Source organism: Protomyctophum bolini, assembly GCF_963924005.1.
Source record: "Protomyctophum bolini genome assembly, chromosome: 18".
Lineage (NCBI taxonomy): Eukaryota > Metazoa > Chordata > Actinopteri > Myctophiformes > Myctophidae > Protomyctophum > Protomyctophum bolini.
In genome coordinates this window covers 12,356,525-12,378,467 of record NC_137879.1, presented here as the reverse complement: position 1 = coordinate 12,378,467, position 21,943 = coordinate 12,356,525, and the positions used below count along the sequence as shown (strand labels likewise).

General features: G+C 42.5%; 2 protein-coding genes across 3 annotated transcripts in view; both read right to left on the bottom strand.

Annotated features, from left to right (window-relative positions):
- Positions 1–4,513, bottom strand: part of abca5 (ATP-binding cassette, sub-family A (ABC1), member 5) — a 35,391-nt gene extending 30,878 nt beyond the window's left edge. The window contains exons 1-2 of the mRNA XM_080789518.1: positions 4,390–4,513; positions 2,677–2,837 (exon numbers count right to left, since the gene is read on the bottom strand). Coding sequence (XP_080645644.1) covers positions 2,677–2,799 — 123 coding nt within the window. The 5' untranslated portion in view covers positions 2,800–2,837; positions 4,390–4,513. The remainder of the gene's footprint in view (positions 1–2,676; positions 2,838–4,389) is intronic.
- A 503-nt stretch (positions 4,514–5,016) lies between these two features.
- On the bottom strand, positions 5,017–12,981 carry LOC308332527 (ankyrin repeat and SOCS box protein 3-like). 2 transcript variants are annotated; one of them, XM_080788473.1, is made up of 10 exons: positions 12,893–12,981; positions 11,563–11,768; positions 10,667–10,837; positions 10,452–10,564; positions 10,229–10,361; positions 9,874–10,051; positions 9,273–9,497; positions 7,864–8,160; positions 7,453–7,586; positions 5,017–5,468 (listed from the first exon to the last, which is right to left on the bottom strand). In XM_080788473.1, the coding sequence occupies exons 1-10, from the start codon at positions 12,910–12,912 to the stop codon at positions 5,266–5,268; spliced, it is 1,680 nt and encodes a 559-aa protein (XP_080644599.1). In that variant the 5' UTR covers positions 12,913–12,981; the 3' UTR covers positions 5,017–5,265. The 2 variants fall into 2 exon arrangements, with proteins under 2 accessions (XP_080644599.1, XP_080644600.1); XM_080788474.1 differs by lacking the exon at positions 12,893–12,981 and adding an exon at positions 12,694–12,828.
- Positions 12,982–21,943: the final 8,962 nt, after the last annotated feature.

Below are 21,943 nucleotides of genomic sequence, written 5' to 3'. Positions count from 1 at the left end.
CTACTAGGTAGGTACACTATAAATCTTTGAGGGGATTCCAGGTGGTCCCCAGCTAAATGACGGAGAGTTGGTAACAAAATGGACCCTTATAGATCTTTTAACTCTTGAGAGTGTAAATTTAAACCATTTGATTTCATTTCACGCTCTCAGAGTAAAATTATTGTTAAACATCTGCATTACTTCAGAATGATTTACACAATTGTAGAATAATTGTTATTTGGTCACGTTTGCCTGTTATCTCTCCTATGGTACCAACATCTATACAGCATGGGATTATGGACAAAATCTTATCCAAAGACAACACAATATTCTAAGTTTTGGGTCTGAGAGGCTAAACCTCATCAAATGGTGGTCTGTAGCTGAAATCCTTGATATGAAAAGGGTTGAAAACCACGGCTATAAATGAATTGTATAAAAAAATAAAAGCATCCCGGGGACTAAGAGAGGCTCTTAGAGATTTAGGTCAAGGCAGGGATGAGTCATACACTCATGATGAACAGACCCAAAACTGCATCTGGTAAACACTGTGTTAGCCTGCCCAGACAAATCAATAGCTTTACTGTCAAAGCTGTTGACAGTGCTGTGGAAGAGCACATGATTCATCTGACTCCCACCTAACAATTTCTGGAAGGATGACATGCATCAGTGTCAAGACTTCTCATGACAAACTGCCATCTAGGGCTGCAAATAGCCATTATTCTTTTTAGAGATTATTCTATTAATTACTGGATTATTGGAATAATGAAGCGTGGTTTTTGTTGTTGTTTTTTTTACATATACACAAGCACATATCAACAAATTGATTAACCACTTGGTGTTATTTTACACTTATTCGAAGCTTATGTGTCGAACGATGGTGCCATGCAAAAATAGTCAAAATAGGGATGGATTGTTAATTGATAATTTGATTAAATAATTTAAATTATTGATTATCGCTTATCGGTAATTTTCTTCAAATTGACTTAATCAAATGTCAGTTGCACCGCAACTGACATCTCTGGAAGAAAGGGCAGAACAGAAAAGTGCTAATATCTGCACTATTCTTTTCAGTTGCTACAGTCCAAGAGGCCGCCAGGAAGAAAGGATGAAACAGAGACGCGCATTAAATATGCATTGGTGCAACTTAAATCCAAATGAAAAATGCATGGTTTTACAAAGACAGAAAAGGGGGTAGGTGGGGCATAATGGTAGTGTTTACTCAATTCCTAAATCAAACGCGGGACAGTGCCGGGAGGAGAGAATCAATCGATCAGGGTTTTATTTCCCCTGTTGCTCACACACTGCAGTGTGTTAGTTAACATGGAATTGCAGCAGAAATAGGTATAGCCATAATAAGAAAGAGAGACTGATGACTTGGACAAACGGATATGATAATGCACTAGATTCAAAATGACACATACCGATCGTATGCAACTAGCATATCACTAATGAAATACACTTAATATCGTTTTCGAATGTGAAATAGCCGTGAGTTGAATTGGGCATCTAAATACTGGTTCAACTGGGAGTATTTGGGAGCAGTGTTTTAACCATACGAACACTAACTATCTGTGTTCTGGTCATTGGTGAACATTTAATTACAATAATCGATCTACAAGCTCAAAATGCATCACACAACGCAACGGCACGGTTAGCTTGTAGGTCGGCTACTTCAGGGAAGAGATTTGGTGTGAAGGGGAAATTGCCATTTTTCTGAAAAACGGCAGCAGCCTGCATTGCAAGGACCTCATGACTTTAAAGATAGAGTATAGTCCAGATTTACTGCCGACATCTTTCACACCTCACAAAGCTACAGTATTGTCCAGGTTTACTGCGGCCATCTTTCACACCTCACAGGCTCACAATGTGTAAACTGTCAACCCACATTCCAGTCAATTAGACTAGATAGATACTGTGCCAACTGGTTCCAAAAGTACTGGGCTACTGGCACACGAGTTGCAATATCAAAAACGTAGGTCTACAAAGAATTAAACACATAGCAAAATCTACATTTCTACACATTCCGCTGTGCTGTCCTCAACAAAATAAATTCCCAGTTGACCGTTAGTCATAGGAATTTGTCGACTTTTAATCAACTAAACTTAGGACTTCCCTACATTCACATCTTGTCTCACCTTGTTTATGCTTCTAAACTGACTGAAGTACCAGCAATGACATATACACTGATGCATTTGCACTGTGCCATTCTTTCCTTTGTTGTTTAACAGCTGATGATGTGGTGGCTGGTGGGGTGGCTGGAAGAGGGTGAGCAAGCTATCTGCGTATATGTACACAATACACATGTATGTATCTGTATCTGTGTACTGTATGTTTCTATGTATCTTGTTCATGTTTTATGTTCATGTTGAAAATGAGATACTGCATCTCAAGGGGCTATCCCTTAATAAAACTCTAACAAACCACCTGTGAAATTGTGTTACGCTGCTTTTTTCAGAATAGCATTTAGAAGATATTTAGCAGAATCTGGTCCTAAGGTCTTATAATGGGTTTAACCCATTTTAGGCGGGAACCCCTTTTGGTGTTAGCATTTTGTTATGCTTTAGCTATTGAAAAATAGCAAATCTACAAGCTCATAGAACGACTGACATAGAAACATAGCTTTTTCAGAAAACTGTCAGGATGTAGAAGACATTTTTAGATCTGATCTCAGGTCAGAATGGGTTTAAGAAACAACACCTGCAGGCTCTGCTGTTTGGTTCTCCATTTGATCAGCAGGTTCTTGTAGAGAAGACTTCTGGTCTGGTGCCATACTCCTGCACTTCTCCTGTAGACGGGCTGCATGCTGCCAGCCTGCCTCATCTGGCCGACGGGGTGTGGAAGAGATGAGCTCTCTGATGCTGCAACGTCAAGTCAAACAACATTTTGGAAATACTCAAAGCGTCCCCTTGGTTACGCTAAGATTGGTATCGGTCCATCATGAGAAAAACAATCGGAGCACATCCCTAGTATAGAAATGTGGGCAGTGGGCACCAAGGAACAGTTTGCACCTCAGTGTTAAATTGCATTTTCTTTTAACAAAATGTTAAAAATATATATATATTTGAAAATTATTTTTAAGTAAAATATACATGATTAGATCATGCTTAAATATTCAACAATTAAGGTCTAATGTTTCTACAATTGATACAAAACCCTTATATCCACTTTATCCAGTCATTTTGGGGGCATAAACAAGAAGTTGACGGAGGGCACATACTAACAGTCATTAAGACATGCGAATCACTTGACTCCTTCAAAACCGCTCTCAAAGGGCACCTACGGACGGCTGCAATTCAAAACTGGCCCCCGTAAAATCTGAATTCTCCCCCCCACCACCACCCACCCCCTTTTCCCCTCACTTTATATTTTCTCACTATATATAGTTTCTTTACACTTTTTACCTCCTTTATGATGAATTCCTGTTCTGTTCTTTGGCTATATAGAAGTGTCTATTTGTACGTCTCTAAATGTTTTGATGAATTGAACAAGGTGGACCCTCTTGTAAACAAGTGTAATGCTTTATTGGGTCGTCCACTCACAGTTAACAGTCTTTGTATTGAGTTTGTGCTTGAAATGTACTGTAATTCTGCAAACTGTTAATGAATAATTCAATCAATCAAAAAACTATTTTCTGAAAATGTTTTCCCTGCAGGTTTTGTTCACTGATTGGCCTTGCTACTGCTTTGCTTAGTACTGAAAAGAAATGTCCAGCAGAGCAACTTATCTTTTCAGAGAATCTCAATAGAATGAACATGTAACACCATGACAGATGCCCCCCTTTCTCACTGACAATCTACTGAATATTATCGTTTATGTTTATTGCAGATGTTACTGGTATCAGGTGTTTTTGAGTGGATGGGAGAGCCTCATATGTATGTCCATGTTGATGTCGTCCAGTTGATGTTTGACATGTTTGATGTACTGCTTTGTCTATGTTTTGTGTTGTGCCCTCCCCTCAGGACCCCCTCGTAAAAGAGATGATGCATCTCAAGGCGGGCTCATCCTCAAAAAGTCAAAATACATTTAAAATAGAAATAAACATCTGCACCACGTACGACCATACGACATGTCTTAAGAGGGAGCTGCTAGCTTAACGTTATACTGTATAGCCAACCACCTAAACCTGCCGATATATGCGATGAATGCATGATGCTGGTGGCCATGGGTTAACTAACACAACTGCACGCCATCAGCCGTGACATTTTCCTTCAGGCTCCACGCATACATTTATATTCCTTATACTTTATAAATACACAAAGTCAACATTTTGAGAAGAATGTGACGCTTTCAGCTGCAGCAGCATCGACTATAAAGCTAGCAGCATAAGCTAACCAACACAACCATCACCAATAATATCTTCTCATAATTATTATAACATCAGTATATGGAAGAAACGCCCATGGTACTCACGTATAAAATATATTAAGCCATGTCTTTCTGGTAAATGTCCGATTCAATGAGCACGCATTTATTTTCAGCTTTCAGGTGATATGTTTGTGTCAGTAAATTAAACAGATGTAAAAATTGTTTCTCTGCTTTACTTCCGCCTGTCAGATTCGGGCACGCCCCAGAATGGTCACGTTGGCCAATCACTGGTCGCGTAGGCGTACGTGTTTTTTATTATTATTATTTCATATTATATTATTATATATTATATATGTAATTAAAATGTATTATAAGTGGTTACTGGTGAATGAGATTTAGCCTCTCAGACCCAAACTAAAGAATATGTCCACATTTCCATGCTGTATTGATGTTGGTACCATAGAAGAGATAACAGGCAAACGTTGATCAAAATAAGAATTCTTCTACATTCTGTAATTGTGTAGACTTCATGCAGATGTTTAACAATAATTTAACTTGACTTGAGAGTGTAATATGAAACCAAATTTGCGCAACATTAAGGTACCACTGCGCTCTGACCACTATGGTATAATGGTATATTCACTGTCAAAGTAAAGTGTTCAACATATCAAAACATGGTAGGGTGACACACTAATTTTTTTATTCTTAGATATGCCATAACATGACAGACATTTCAGATATCCAGCCTTCATCAGTGGTATACGTGTGACATAAAAAACAACAAAGGGGAACGCCTACTGAGAGGCAATAAACTACTTTGTGGCCTTGACAGCCCATACATTCAAACAGAAAGGTCCTAGCTGATACTAAAATACATTAAACAATAAGTTGGAAATAATGTACAAAAGGTTTAGTCATGGATACAAAATAATATAAAAGTACTATAAAGAGAGGCAGAGGGGCATAATTACACCAGTGTCTTTATAGAACATGTCTGTGAAGGTGGTGTATGTGTACGATATCGGTGGGCCTTTGATCTGTCAAAGGCGGGGGTGGCGGGACGTCTGAGAAGTGGAGGTAGCCATGTAGTCGGGTGGGCACTGGAAGCTGCTGGATGAGTGTCGGATGCCCCAGCACGTCTCTGATCTTCAGCCTGCAGAGGTGGAAGAGAGACGGTACACAGTCTAGAGAGGAAAGGGGAGAGAGAGAGAGAGAGAGAGAACAGAGATGGATTGTTAAAATTCCATTGTTCAGAACACACTGTGGAATCCGTTAATGCTGCTTTGTTTCTGCACATGTGCATTCAATCCAACGTTGGGTCGGGAACCTATCTTCTGTTTCTGTAGCATGAGGAAGATGGATGTACCTTAGCTCTGGTCCATAGCCTTCTACTGCTTCTACCATTCTGCCCTGCAGTATAAGGACTTTCGGTTTTAAATCTCAAATCGAAATCAGACCAGCCTCTCCTCTTTAGCGTAAATAAAAATAACGTTTTTGCTACTCACCAAAATAAAGGCGGGTTGTGTCAGTAGAAAGCCTACTTTCCTTAGTGGACGCACTCTGAGCCCCCCACCACACGTATAAATGGTACTTTTTTTCACCGGAGGAAAAATATTCTCTATGAGGCAATTCTCTGGGCAATATCGGTAGAGGGCACTGCGGAGTAACTAAAAGTATTTTTTTCCCGGTGGAAACAAAATCCCCTTTTGGCCAAAAAGTACCGTTTATACGTGTGGTGGGGGGCTCAGAGTGCGTCCACTAAGGAAAGTAGGCTTTCTAATGACACAACCCGCCTTTGTTTTGGTGAGTAGCAAAAACGTTCTTTTTATTTACGCTTAAGAGGAGAGGCTGGTCTGATTTCGATTTGAGATTTAAAACCGAAAGTCCCATAGCCTTATACTGCAGGGCAGAATCGTAGAAGCAGTAGAAGGCTATGGACCAGAGCTAGATGTACCTGTACGTGCCCTGGACATGACGCTAGTATGTCGCAAGGCCTTACCCTGAATCCAACCCTTTATACCAGGGGTATAAACCTGTTTCAATTGTTCAAAACTCATTATTTATTCGCCATTTCTAAAACAGTTAGTCCCAACTCCCATTACTTGATTCTGATTGGCTGGTTTATGATTAGACCACATACTAAATGTCACGATAAATAATCTACACCTTAAAGCTGCTATAAGCAATAATGTCAAAATTTGAATGATTGAATTATATTTATTTTTTTGGCATTTAGACAGCCATCATCAATGAGTAAAACGCTCCCCACATTTTCTTTGTCTCTGTGACACATCTAGGGGCCACAATCCCCATTCAAAGATGTTCCTAGAAGCTTTGTCATTGGTCAAAAAACACTTCTAAGCACCACCCGAGCTCATGTGAATGAGTCTCTCCGGGCAGGTGTGTAAAGACACCAAGAGTCTCCTATTCCCCTGTGAACAGCTGACCACCCTCATAATGATAACATGTTCACATACTGTACATATCAGCTAAATCTGCCACCACATAAATGTTGTTTGTCAATGTAACTTCGTTTAACTAACAAAGCCTGACTGGAATGGCTGAGTAAACAAGGAAGTAGCTCTATCTGGTGGCTGTAAAGTGTAACTACTTTATCCAGTAGGAATAGTTTCCAGTTTAATATTGCCAATTGTTTGTAACCGTTTTGGACACGTCTCGTGCCTCACCACACCTCTCAGCCATTATAAAATACAAGGTAATCTGAGACCTCTTGTGGCTTATTGCTTTATTGAGCCACAGAACAACATTTGATGAGATTTAGCCTCTCAGACTCAAAACTGAAGAATATTTTGTTGTGGTTGGATAAGATTTTGTTCACAATTCCATACTGTTGGCAAACGTTTAGGTTCTTTTTAATGATAGAAAACGTGAGCGGCCGTTGCTACATCAAAAAGCACACACATCAAAAAGCAACACAGCAGACAATGATGTGTTAAGTCTTCTGTTCTTTTTCAGAAGCGATTACTTTACAAAAGGCCTCAGTCATTCAGAAATAGTGCAGCCCAGTCACGTGACCATGTGATTCCTTCTGTAAGCTTCCTTGGTTTATGGCAGACAATCTTCCGTATTTACTCTGATTCTACGGCACTGTCTGTGGTTTTGTCCTAATTCTGTCCTAATGACTGACTTGATCATGTGTGGCCTTACCAAAACAGGCCAGTGGTGTCCAGGTCTTCTCATCCAGTCTCCGGAGCAGAATGTTTCTCAGATCTTGTGACAGGGTCGACCAGTTCACGAATGCCAGTAGGTAGTTCAACACCTCGCTGTCTGCCTTTTCCAGCCTATGAAAACAATCACAAGCTCAATGTGGTGTCCTTGACGGAGCTAGTACAGGAGGTCCCCATCTAAATGATTGATAGCTAGGGAGTATGAACCAAAGTGTTACCGTAACAGTGTACAAATTAAGTCATAGGGATGCAAAAAAAAAAGCAAAAAAAAGGTCATATCGAGCCAGGATTGAGAATCACTGCTCCAACCCATTTGTAGATTTTGTACAGTCACTTTATATCACTAAAGTAAACATGACACATTTATGCAAAGAAAAAGCTAAAAGCTTACATGATGGGCTGCAGCAGTAAAGACGGCTCCAGGTCAGCCTGTAGGAGCACGGGCAGCCAGCAGGAGGCAAGATTCACATTGTCGAGTGCTACACAGAGCAGTGCCCTCAATTCAGTGCGCCTCAACGCTCTACTCTGGTCCGGTATGGAAGAAAGGATCTGGATCATATTCTGGATCTTGGGGATACTTCTGTGCTGCAGTATCAGCGGCAGCAGCTCTGGTTTAATGGGCAAGGCAAACATCCACACACCCTCAGTCAAGGTGGCTCCTGCGGCCAGCAGCAACTTCACCGTTTCACTGAAAGAAGAGATTTAGTTGTATATTTCAGCCATGTCATACAACAGAAAAACTGTATTTTAAATTTACATAGGCGTTAGACTCCTCTAGCATGTGGCAGAGTCACGATCAATAATCAGAACCGCGTTCCGACACGCTACCCACGATTATATCAAAATACAAAACAGGCCCGTCCTGCCCGTCAAATAATGGACCCGTTGCCCGCCCCATTAACTGTTCGTATCGCCGGCACCGCTCGCTATCTTTGACTTTATTTCATCCAACACCGCATGTGGTGTGGTCACTGTGGTGTGGTGGTGGTGGAGGGTCGCACACGGAAGAGGGAAGGCTGGCATTAGAAACCTGCGGATGACCATCCGCAAGTGCATATTAATATTAATAATCTGCCCGTTATCCGACAACATTAATTCATTATTCCAATTTATAAATGCGGTTTGCTAGATTTAAAAGCTATAATAAGCCTATAGATAAATGCCATTACCGGTAATTTATTTCCCGCATGTTTTCACCCGTGGTTTATCCAATATTAATTTAAAATACATTTGAATGACCCAAATCCACCCTAAACTGCGGTTAACCGCGGCTAAATCTGCCATCCGCAGGTCTCTCTGCTGCTGCTATATTATCATCACAACATAAAGTTATATCATGAGTTCGACCTAAATGGCGTTATATATCAACAAGGATAGGATGATAAGATTAGCCTGCCCTGATGAGCGATCCATCTGTATCAGAAATTACGTTAACTTTCTGAGTGACGCATTACTTTATCTGTGTTAGCCTACATCTTGTACTTGATGTGGACATTATAATCCATTGGCGTTTCAATATCGCAAGGTGACGAAAATAGCCTACAGGCAGCTCGTATAGAACTGAGAAGGCCCTGACACCCCAGGTTCAGCGCTTTGCCTTGGGGACCACCAGGTGGTCGGCACCACCAGGGGCATGGTGATGTATGAGGTCGTAGAGGTAGCAGGGAGCTGCTAGGTTGTTCAGGGCCTTATAGGTGGTGAGCAGTATTTTAGAATCTATTCTGTATTTTTACTATTTTACTAGTGAGCCAGTCCACTTCGGGGTTTTTTTGTTTTTGTTAAATGAGTTTGTGTACAAACCTGCACGGGTGGTCATCGTCACACGCTATAGACATGGCATAGACCAGCGGTGACTGATGACCCAGCTTGAGACTGCAGTCCTGGGCGTCTGGACTGTAGCCCTCCTGCAAGAGCAGCTCCACACTCTGCTGCCGCTTCTGATTCACAGCGACGTACAGAGGACTCACCATGGCCTCGCCGCGGTCGCACACACGGTCCGTCACAGCTATTAGCCTCTTGAGGATGCTGGAAGCACAGAAGTGAGAAACATTTCTCAGTATACTCAATGATTCACTCAACTCACGATATGATTCAAATCACGATATTAGATCACGCTATGACACACATTGCGTAACAAACATTGAAGACGAAGGTGAGGATGCAAATTCTGATTGGCCGGAATGAGATGATGTATGATGATGTACGATGATAAGAGCGCCCCTCACTTCACACAGGTGTGATTTTTATGAAATAAATTTAAATTTTCACCAGTTTGAATAGTGAATATTGCCAATCTACAATCTCACAACACGTTTTATAATGACACGCAGCGTACTGCAGTGTACTGAGTATATACAGTTATATATCACAGAGAAACATCTTATGGATCAGCACTAGGTACCTGATGTGGCCCAACTGAGCGGCAGCGTGAATGGGGAGCTGGGGCCAGTCAGAGCTGCATGGTAGGTTAGGATCAGCGCCACGCTCTAAAAGAAGCTCCACGCATCCTTCATAACCCTCTTGAGCTGCAATAAACAGCGGCGTGGCCAAGTCCTCTACCTGGGCATTCACGTTGGCTCCTACAGTACAGTGGAAAACACATGTGAACACCTAATAACAACAGTAATAAACTAGAAAGGTGCAATTCTGGGGAATTGCAAAAAAGGAGGACCAGCCGGTGGGCCGACCCTAGTAATAATAACAATAAGACGATGATGATGATCGTCACAAAAACACAGTAAGGTAAATTGGTTGACCTGCATCAATAAGAATCTCCAGGCACTGTTGCTGTCCGTACTGTGAGGCTAAAAACACAGGAGTGATCTTGTGGTCATCGAGTGCCTCCAGGTGACACACACCAACCAGTGTGCGTAAAATGTCACTGTGACCCTTGGGAAAGAAAATAATAAAAGTGTGACATGATTCATGATATAAAATGTAAACTGTACATCTGTGTGTGTGTGTGTGTTAAAATATTACCTTATAAACGGCTTGGTGAAGGCAGGACCAACAGGAGGCAGTATGTGTGCCGTTGACTTCTGCACCTTTACGGACTAGCAGTTCCACAATCCCTTTATGCCCAGCATCCACAGCTACAGTATATCGGAACACAACTGATAAATATCACATAATATACAGGTGTAAGCACCACAATGACAATAACAATGACTGAATGCGTTCGTTACATACAGTACCTGCAAAAAGAGGACAGGACAGATCGTTGGTTGGCTGGTTAATGTTGCCGTGTGCTTTCAGAAGGGTTCGTACCACCGGCAGGTTCCCTTGCCGTGCCGCCAGGTACAGTGCAGACTCTCCCTCGTGAGTCAAAGAGTTCACGTAGCCACGATGGCCGTGCGATGAGCCTGCTGCTTAGCAATTCAGAAAAAAGCAGTAAGAGAAAAGGCCGTCTTTAGCCACTGAAACCTAATACTGTGCCATACGACGAACATGAGCCATGAGCAATAATGTGCGGAAGTATTTGAGACCTATTGACAATCAAAGGCCCCTTTTCCACCAAAATAACTTTGGTTCTAGAACTGGTTCCGTTCTAGATTCTTGGAACCGTGGCGCTTTCGTGGAACCGGCGGCCATTTTTCGGTTCCAGTTCTGATTCAACTTTTAGGCTTCTGAACCAATTCATTTTCAGTGGAAACACTCTGAACTGGTTCAATATTAGGCGGGAAAAAATACCTGAACCGGTTCAACCCCGGTGGCCATAGGGTACTCGTGTCGTGGCACAGGGATAAAATAGGATATGGTGGTTCAACTGCAGTTGCAAGCAGTGGGAAGAATAAACTGGCATAATTGGGGGCATACGTACAACTAAAAATCACACCTGTGTGAAGTGAGGGGCGCTAATATATTAAAGTCTAACTCATGTTGATTAGGACGGTGATGTAATCGTGATGTAAAACAAACGGTGCAAATACAAACATTAAACGCCATTAACAATAAAGAGACAATATGACGTACTGTAAATGACACATTATGTGTCGTCGTCTCGTCGTCTCGTCCCCCCCCCCCCCCCCCCCCCCCCCAACTGCCCCAAGTATGTATGAACATAACTGTTTGCCATACAATCCTTGCTTACCGGCAGCAGACAGGATCTCTTGCACGCACTCCTTGTGGCCAGCGGCCGCTGCCTCGTGCAGGGCGTTCCAGCCACGGTTGTCTCTGCTGTCTCTGCTGAGGCCTTTGAGGATCAGCTTCCGAACGCGCTCTCTGCACCCGGAGCGAGCTGCTGCCGCGACGCTGGACACGGTGTCCCCGTAACACTCAGTGAAGTCCATCGCCTTTCTAAGTGTTGGAAAGATGTACAATAATACATACAGTTTATGTTTTTTTCCCTCACCTATGAATACCTTAATGGAGAGAGTTTAACTAGAGTAATTTTCCACCCTTAAGCATAATTGTATACTTTTTCGCACATTCCAAATAATGGAAATGGCAGATCTACAAGCTCACAACGAGTTGCATAGCAAAGTGTTGTCGGCTTGTTGATCTGATATTGTCACTATTTTTGAAGAATTGTAACGTTTCTTGAAACTTCTCACCTATGACATGCCCAAAATAGGGACTGTTTTATTAAATTATTGATATCAATTACTTTTATGATTAAATCTATTAGTTATCTTGCTGCACCCCTGATCTTAGCTCTGATCCATAGCCCTAATGGTTCTATATGAGAAGCATTAGGGCTATGGATCAGAGCTACCCAGCTGATCTGTGATTGGACGGTGATAAAAACCTTTCCAAAATATCGTGGATATACACGTTGCTCTCTGAGTGAAAAACATTTAGCTAATTAACTTGCCCTACATTTGCCAGGACCGTCAGAAGATAATTTACAAGGAAGGGGTGCTTGCATAGCCTCAATTGGATCAATTCAAGACTATCATAGTCTGATGTCTTTTGACATTTGCATAGAGAAATACGAAAGTATATATTAGTCAGACTCGAATAGTCTTGAGCCAAGGCTAGCATTCTTCTGTCATTGCTGTGTGACTGTATGACTGAGAGTTCATACAATACAGTGCAAAGAGAGATTCCTGCATTCGTGTTTAAACCTAAATCGAAAACAAAAATAAATGTCCAATTGATTGATTGATTGATTGAAATATATGTATTAACAGTTTGGCGAATTACAGTACAATTCAAGCACAATTAACTCACGTCACTGACGACCCAATAAAGCATTACACTTAATTACAAGAGGGTCCACCTTAATTGTTCATCAATTCACCAACGCAATGGACCACCAGCCCCACACACTTTAAAGTGTTACGCTAGGACACAATTTAAACAAACGTAGTAGCCTACTGTAGTGATTAATACTGTATATGATTTTATATATTTTAATAAATACATGTATACACGATTACACGGTAATGATCGGTTGTAGTAACGAGGAAGGTTCCTACCCTGTGGGCATTTGGTCCATTTATAAATGTATATCAAGTGCCAGTTTCAGCAAAGATCAAGACCATTTTACCAGTTCACTTTACTTCCGTACACACACGGCAGCTACTGCTGCGATTGGTCAACAGAAAAGCCCCTGTGACATGATTGGACCAATTATTGTGGGTGCAAAAACCTAGATTGGGCGAGAGGCTCCCCCTAGTGGCTAATCTGAATTACACTGCAATTTCAGATTTAAATCAACTATGCTATGGCAATTGGCAAATACCGTTAACTTCAAGTCATGATGCAAAGGTCATCTTTAAAAGGTCTTTCAAGGTTTGTCAGTTTTAACTTAATGCTGCTACATCCACAAATTCCACCTGCATCCTCAGAGGAGTGAGAGTTCACTATATCAGATTCTAAACCCTTCTCATTCCAAAAAACCTCTAGTTATACAATGTCATCCGTCTACGATCCCCAAATCTACACTTTTACTCAAACTCTGGTAAGGGTTCATATATTGGACCCCTGGTGTTGAGAACCCGAGTACTATGAATGCAAGTGGTACAGAGTAGACTGTACCACACATGTGGTTGCCCGCTGCAGTCTATTCCAGAGCAGAGCTTTTCACTGTGTGCCCAACACCAAGAGACAAGTCAAATTCTCAAGTCATACCTGTATTTATAGTGAAATAGACGATCTACAAGCTCAGTATGGCACAATGAGCTTGTAGATCTTTTGTCTGGGGTGGAAAATAAATTCTTTGTGGGTATATCAAATTCTTGTTGTTCAAATTCTTTGTGGGTATATAATTTTTTTGCCTCTGCATGGGGAAACTGGGTGTGCAGAAAATACTTAAGTAAACATGAAAATGTTATAGTACAGTATATTGCAATAATGCATGCCTGTCACACAAACCGGAACCAATTGTCTATTCAATCAATTTCTTAGAAAAAGTACATTAGTAAATAAACCAGGTGAAGGGCATTACAACTTCTTTTTAAACATTACCATACTACTGAAAGGAAATTATACCACCAATTCAAAACATATTATTATATTTATTATTTACATAATACAGACAAACTTTTCCATTTACATTGATAATTCATAAATAGCAAAGGTCTCATGTCAAACATAATGATGGTACACAGAAAATTTACATAATTGAAGTTACATTGTCTTTCGCACAACTAACATGTAGTATGTTATGTAGCCTACATGACCAAGTAGACAGAAAAGCTGTCTACAAGGTCCCAACACAACACGTGAGCTTGTAGATTGACCATTTGCTGTCGAGTCACAACCATCCAAACTGCATCACTCTCTCATTTTGAGTAGGCTCTCACTCTTCACCCCATCAAAAAGGGAAAAACATATATATATATATATATAAAGGTCGATGAAAGGCAACAAGCATGTCCAATTCCACCTCAGGGATTGCCAAACAGGGGAGCAGCTAGACTCTTCACAGAGACGACTGCAGCTCAGCAAGGCCAGTGACATCAGCTTGCTCTCCGAGTACTTCTCCTTGACAGCCTAGTTGAGAGGGAAAACTAAATTAGAATTATAGTATTTAAACATATTTTACTCCATTATATTATACTAACCCTAGTGGAGAGGAACTAATGTATTAAACATACCCATCTAACTCCATACTACATTTGACTAACCCTAGTGGAGAATATACATTTAGTATTCAATATTTATCCACGTAAACATCCCCATCTTACTGCATTATACTCACTCCAAGTTACAATTAAGCAATCCTCGGGAGCTCTGGAAGCTACTAAACAACCAACTAGGCTGTGGTCAGAAACTTAAAACCAGGTTTACTAACATAAACATCAAATCAAATAACACCCTCATCACTGACAAGGTTGATGTAGCCAATCACTTGAACATCTTCTTTACAAACATTGCAACAATGCTGGTTAACAAACTGCCCTCCCACTCTGGGCGTTTTGGTGTAGAGCACATCAAAGGCTTCTACAAAAACCTAGGTGTTTGTAAAGATGATTTTAAAATGACAATGGTAACAACTGAGGAGGTACTTAAGAAACTGAGTGCCCTCCAACCCCACAAGGCCACTGGCCATGACAATATTCCCTCCAAATTTCTCAGAGACTCAGCCATTTCCATAGCTCCAGTCATCACCCACATAGTTAACCTCTCCATCAAACAAGGACAGGTCCCCAGAGATTTTAAACTGGCCAAAGTAACCCCCCTGTACAAAAAAGGGAGCAAATTAGAACCCGGCAACTACCGCCCTATTTCTATTCTAAGCTCCATCTCGAAAGTGATGGAAAAAATAGTCTATGAACAGGTTGAAAAGTATCTTGCCACTAATAAATTGTTGTACGAGTTCCAATCTGGTTTCAGAACATCCCACTCCACTGACACATGCCTTCTCTATTTGAGCGACCACATCAAACACGAGGTGGATGCTGGAAAATACTGCGGCATGGTCATGCTGGACCTCCAAAAGGCTTTTGACACCGTGAACCACTCCATACTGGTTAACAAGCTTAAAGCTATTGGTTTTGATAGCACATCAGTGAGCTGGATGCAATCCTACCTGGAGGGGAGAGAACAGATGGTGGAAGTGAACGGAACACTGTCCCCCCCCCTCCCAGTGAGCTGTGGCGTCCCACAAGGAAGCATACTAGGGCCTTTACTGTTCCTAATATATGTAAACGACATGACTTCAGCTTGTGACTGCAACTTGTTCCTGTTCGCAGACGACTCAGCACTGCTGGTCTCGGACAGGAACAAACTGCAGGTTGAAAAGACCCTCAGCTCTGAACTCGGTAGAATCTGCACCTGGCTCGCTGATAACAAACTATCCTTACACCTGGGAAAAACTGAATCCATTCTCTTCGGATCAAATAGTAATCTCAAAAAGGCAGATGGCTTCTTGGTTAGAGTTGGTGATGATATTATCACACGGAAGGATCAAATTACCTACCTAGGTTCCATCCTGGAGGCCAATCTTTCCGGTGATAAGATGGCCACCAACGTAATCAAAAAAGTCAATCAAAGAACAAGATTCCTCTACAGGATCTCCTCACTGGTCGACAAAAACACCTTGAAGACCTTAACAGGAGCCCTTGTACAAGGTTTCTTTGACTATGCATCCACCTCCTGGTACCACAGCACCTCAAAGGCCCTTAAAACAAGGCTCCAGACCTCCCAAAACAAACTGGTCAGGCTCCTACTTGGCCTCACCCCCCGAACCCACCTCACCCCTGCCCACTTTGACAGGCTGGGATGGCTTAGGGTCGACGACAGAGTACAGCATCTTGCAATGGGTCTGGTCCACAAGATTAGATACACCACCAAGATACCCATGTACCTGTCTAAATACTTCCTTAATGTAAACGAAGTCCACACCCACAACACCAGAGGGAGTGCAACAAACCATGTACAACCCAGATTCGGCACAAACAAGGGACTAAATTCTTTTCGCTCCTATGCGACCAAAATGTGGAACGCCCTACCAACAGTCATTAAGACATGTGAATCCCTTGGCTCCTTCAAAACTGCTCTCAAAGGGCACCTACGGATGGCTGCAATTCGAAACTGGCCTCTGTAAAAGCTGAATTTGTATCTGGATTGTACTATGTTTTTGTATGGACGTGGTGTTGGGTGCCTGCACATATGCACACATGGCATCAACGCATGGTGTTGTGTGCAGGCGCCCTACACTCTGTCTTTGTACTATGGATTGTACTATGTTTTTGTATGGACGTGGTGTTGGGTGCCTGCACATATGCACACATGGCATCAACGCATGGTGTTGTGTGCAGGCGCCCTACACTCTGTCTTTCGTTTTCTTTTCTTTTATCCCCCTGTTCCCCTCACTGTATATATACTTTTTTTCCCTTTTCGCTTCCTATATGATGAATTCCTGTTCTGTTCTTTAACTACATAGAAGTGTCTATTTGTTTGTCTCTAAATGTTTTGATGAATTGAACAATGTGGACCCTGTTGTAAACAAGTGTAAGGCTTAATTGGGTCGTCCACTCACAGTTAACAGTCTTTGTATTGAGTTTGTGCTTGAAATGTACTGTAATTCTGCAAACTGTTAATAAAGATTTCAATCAATCAATCAATCAGATGCTCATCACATGCAGAGAGTGTCTCAGTAATCTAGAATAATTGGTCTGAACATATCTATACATCGAAACTATAGGATGCCTGGTAAAGAAATTACCCTAGCATCCGTCTTAACCCATTTTGGTGTTAGCATCATGTCGTGCTTTAGCTATTGAAAAATAGCAGATCTACAAGCTCAAAGCGCGCCACCGAGTGGCACGCTACGAGCTTGTAGGTCTGCTATTTTTGAAAAATCGAAGAGCGACTGACATGGAAGACATTTTTAGAATCTGATCTCAGGTTAGAATGAGTTAAATAACATGCCATCTAACCTACATTTATACTAACCCCATCCCTAGTGCCAACTCACTCACTGTCACTCTTAGCGATGTGCTGCATAATTGGTTTCAGGTGAGCCTGAGTCATCATGTTGTGAAATGCTGAGCAGATAAAATGGCAATCTAAGTTGCTCTTACCTGCAGAAAACAATCCAAGATGGCAACTGTGAGATGGGTCTCCTGATGTAGCTGGAAACTGTGATGAACCTTGATCAGCCAGTCCACTAAGACAGCTCACATGTGTGCCGTTATCTTGTAGCCCTTCACGTACCCGGGTCACACAGCATGCTTTACCTGTGCAAACAAAACACTTCATTACATTGCTGCAAGACACCAGGTCAGATTATAGGCCCCCATGTCCCAATTATTCTAGACAAGTCCACAAGCATACAATGTGTTGGACAGATTTGTGAGCTTTTAGATTGGCACTCTTTGCATCCAAGTTATTTGTCAAATCTGCCTAGTGCAATTTGTGTTTACAATGCCTAAAAGCCAAATACAATAATTGCATGTGTTTTTTTTAATGCACATAAACATTTCATTTCTATGACAATTAAATGTCAAGTAAAATGTCATGATTGTGACACAAACGCTAGTCACATCATGTAGTAAAAAAATATATATATTATATACACACACCAGTTCATGCAGCTTTCTCTGCTCCAGCATTTGGCGAGTCGCCTTGGATGAAGAGCAGTGTTCAAAGAAAAAGAGAAAACGGAGAAAAGTAGTGCGTGCGTGTGTGATTTACCTGGGGTCCCTGCTCAGTTGTGCATGTTGTAAGGGTCTCCCACCACACACACCTCCTAGCATGCTCCATGTAAAAGGTTTGTTTTATCTACGGGTGGTCCTTAGTCTGATCCCTTACCCTTTGAGCTGTCCGGCATGGTGGCCCCTGCCAAGACCTGCTCTCTGGGTAAGCGATTCGCAAGCTCCTCCACCAACGTCAAGGTGACCACCCATGGGAGGAGTCCCAATTTTGTCATCGCCAATTCCCAATTGCCCCAAGTGTCCTTTAGTCCCCGTTGCTGGCACCACCACCCCCACAGCTGTGGAGGTATAAACTACTGTGTGCATCCTCCCATACACACTTGCAAGTAGCTTCTGCAGTGCAGCAAAAGGGACGGTCACTTGATCCATCGCCAGCTTAAGTTCCCACCCTTAAACACGGCCAATTGTGTGATGGAGCGCCAGGCCAAGCTGGAAGCACTGCAGTTACTCTTGGGGGTTGAACCCAGCTTTCTGCTGCAGTGGTGGGCGAGTACTTAACCTCTTACCACACCCAGACGCCCCACAGACAGACAAGACAGACAACAGACAAACGCTCAGGTGCAAGACGCAACCTAGAGCATTCACAGGGTTGAATGGCACCTCCGCCAGATGCAAGGCCAACTGACTGGTGAAGATGACACAGAGCAGCAGCACGCAAGACTCAGTCGGTAGAAACCTGTGAACTGAACATACTGCAGAAAAGATAGACAGGCAAACAAGACACTTTGTTAATTTCAGTTGTCATAATCATAATTACATTATGTTAAAAGTTCAAGTCAAAACAGTGCGATAGTGTCAAGTTTCTCTGGGAGGGCTAGCACATGTGGAGGAACATGGAATCCCTCCCAGATCCACTTCCTGCTGAAGGCACCAAACCAACCCTCACAACATAGATCACCCTCCCCACCTGTGCATTTTTCATCATTTCTAAAGTAGTCAGCTAATAGGAAAAAAGAAAAGTCAACCACCCCTTAACTTAACCTTAAAATGACTTATCAATATTATAACAATGGAGCAGCGGTGTGCCCCAGAGGCGAGGACACTCATTGGTATCAGCCAACCTGATCCTATCACCGACATCACAGGCATCCTCTAAAACCGCAGGTTCCACACACCCGTAATCCTCATGAAGTCTATAAAACTTAAAATTGAATTTAGTTTAATGTATCATCATTTGAAATGAAGAGCTCCCGTCACGTCACACGGGTGTGATTGTAAAGTTCCAAATTGGATTGAAATATTTTGTAGATCCAGTGAGGTGAATGAGCTAAAAGTCCAACAAAAATGTATCACAGATCAATAATACTTACCTGCCATACTACTTACTTGCAGTCTACAGAACACCGACAGCTGCATCTGTCCGTCTGTAGACGGTCACCCTCCACTGGCGCGGGACAACCTGTGGGAGAAAGGTCACTTTCCTGAGCCACGCGCCGGTAGAGCTCAGGGATGCACGCTGTGATGGCCTCCATGTCATCGGTCAGGGGGTTCCTCAGGTTGCTCCGTCAGGGGGCTCAGGTTCCTCAGGTTGTCCACATGGACGTTGATCCGCCTTCTGGAACGAGCTCCTGCAATGCAAAACACAACGTTAGTTTACCATCATCGTTATTCTAAACTGAAATGTTTGTTGAGGGGCACTAGCCCCTCCTATGCCCAGCAAACGTGGAAGACAAAAGTGAGGACGCAATTTGTGATGATGTATGAATATAATTAATTAATAATTTGACCAATAACTTACTTGCACGTCCAGAGGTTGAAGACGGCTCGTTGATCAACTTGCTCCATTCTGCTGTTCTGTGGAGAGAGGGGGGGGGGATGCTGAGAGAGAGAAAGAGAGAGAGAGAGCTTTGCAGAGATCTGACACCTGTGAAGGAGAGAGAGAGAGAGAGAGGTCAGTTTATTATGTCAGTGGTGGAGTAAAGTAACAAAATTGTACTTAATTAGGCTACAGTTAGTAGTAAATGTTTAGAGGTAGGCCACTGTAGTAATATGCAAGTAAAATACTTTATACATCTCATTACAATACATTAGTTACAAAATATTAATTTACCAATTAAGCTTACTTGCCATAATACTTACTTGCACGTCCGAGGTAGACAACGGCTCGTTGATCTTACAGTCTTAGACCCGCCATGCTTCGAGGAGGACCTCTGGCGATGGTCTGAAGGGGAAGGCGCTCAGTCGGCCCGTCTGTGAAGGTGAGACACCTCCGTACCTTCTCCTCAGGGAAGCTACAGAACACCGACAGCTGCATCTGTCCATCTGTCCTGTAGACGGTCACCCTCCACTGGCGTGGGACGACACGTCCACCCAGTTCCCATGTGGCAGAGACACCGGAGATGACTCTGGCCAGCTGTTGACCGTTCACCTCCACGAGGTCATGCTGGTTGCCGCTGCGGGCGTTAAAACACCTGAAGGGGGGTAAATGAGAAAGAGAGGTTACACATCAGCAATGGTTTTCAGTAGAGTGCTAAACCCAAATCCAGTATATGCGTTTCGGCTATGCAGCCTTCATCAGAGTATGATGCTTCATCATGATATAATAAAGAAATTAAAATGTAGCAAATAAATGGTGGACAAATTCCTACCTGAAGGGGGGTGTTAGGGTGTCAGGGTGGGACGGAGTCACCAGGGACTTGGAGAATTCCTGGAAAAGAATGTTGTTTTGGGTTGTCACCACTGCTGGGCGTGGATAAGGACGGCGCACCCGCACAAACTTCTTAGTAGGGGCGTCATACTGCATACAGACACAGCGGCGGTACTCGGGTCTGAACGCCAGGCTCCACCGCTTAGTACGCCGGTCATAGTGATGGTACATCGGCCTCCACTCCTTAGTGAGAAGGTCATAGACACACTCACAGGGTCTGTTCAGGTGAACAGCAGGTGTGAAGTCCTTCGGAGGTCTCAGGAGCTGCTCGTCGACTACTGTGAGAGAGGAAAGGTCACTTTCCTGATCCACGCGCCGGTAGAGCTCAGGGACACACGCTGCGATGGCCTCCATGTCGTCCTCGGTCAGCGGGCGGTTCCTCAGGTTGTCCACATGGACGTTGATCTGCCTTCTGGAAAAAGCTCCTGCAATGCAAAACACAACGTTAGTTTACCGTTATCGTTCTTAACTGAAATGTTTGTTGAGGAGCCCCTCCTATGCCCAGCTTTGAGGGTTTGTGTAAAGCCAAAGTTTGGAAGCCAAAATTGAGCATGCAAATTGTGATTGTCCAGAATGAGATGTATGAATAGTATAATATCACACGGGTTGTTAAATTCCAAATTGGATTGAAATATTTTGTAAATCCAGTGAGGTGAATGAGCTAAAAGTCTAACAATACAGTAATTGATCAATAACTTACTTGCACGCCCAGAGGTTGAAGACAGCTCGTTGATCAACGTGATGTGGCACTGCTCCATTCTGCTGTTGTGGAGAGGGGGGGGGGGGGGGTGAGAGAGAGAGGGGGGTTCTGAGAGAGAGAGTGAGAGTGAGAGCTTTGCAGAGATCTGGCACCTGTGAAGGAGAGAGAGAGAGAGAGAGAGAGAGGGGGGTCAGTTAATTATGTCAGTGGTAGAGGAAAGTAACTAAACATTTACTACTAACTGTAGCCTAATTAAGTACAATTTTGAGGTAGGCCACTGTAGTAAAATACTTTATACATCACATTACAATACATTAGTTACAAAATATGTATTTACCAATTAAGCCTCATTTGTTCCTGCATAAATTCCAAAATACAAACTATGAACAAGCTCGCAATCGTATTGTTAGCTTGTAGATAGAAAAATAAGCAGATGTGCTTATTTTTAGGGACAATATAGCCCCCCCAATACAAACATTGCTGTAACAAACATTGATGAAGGTGAGGACACATTTAT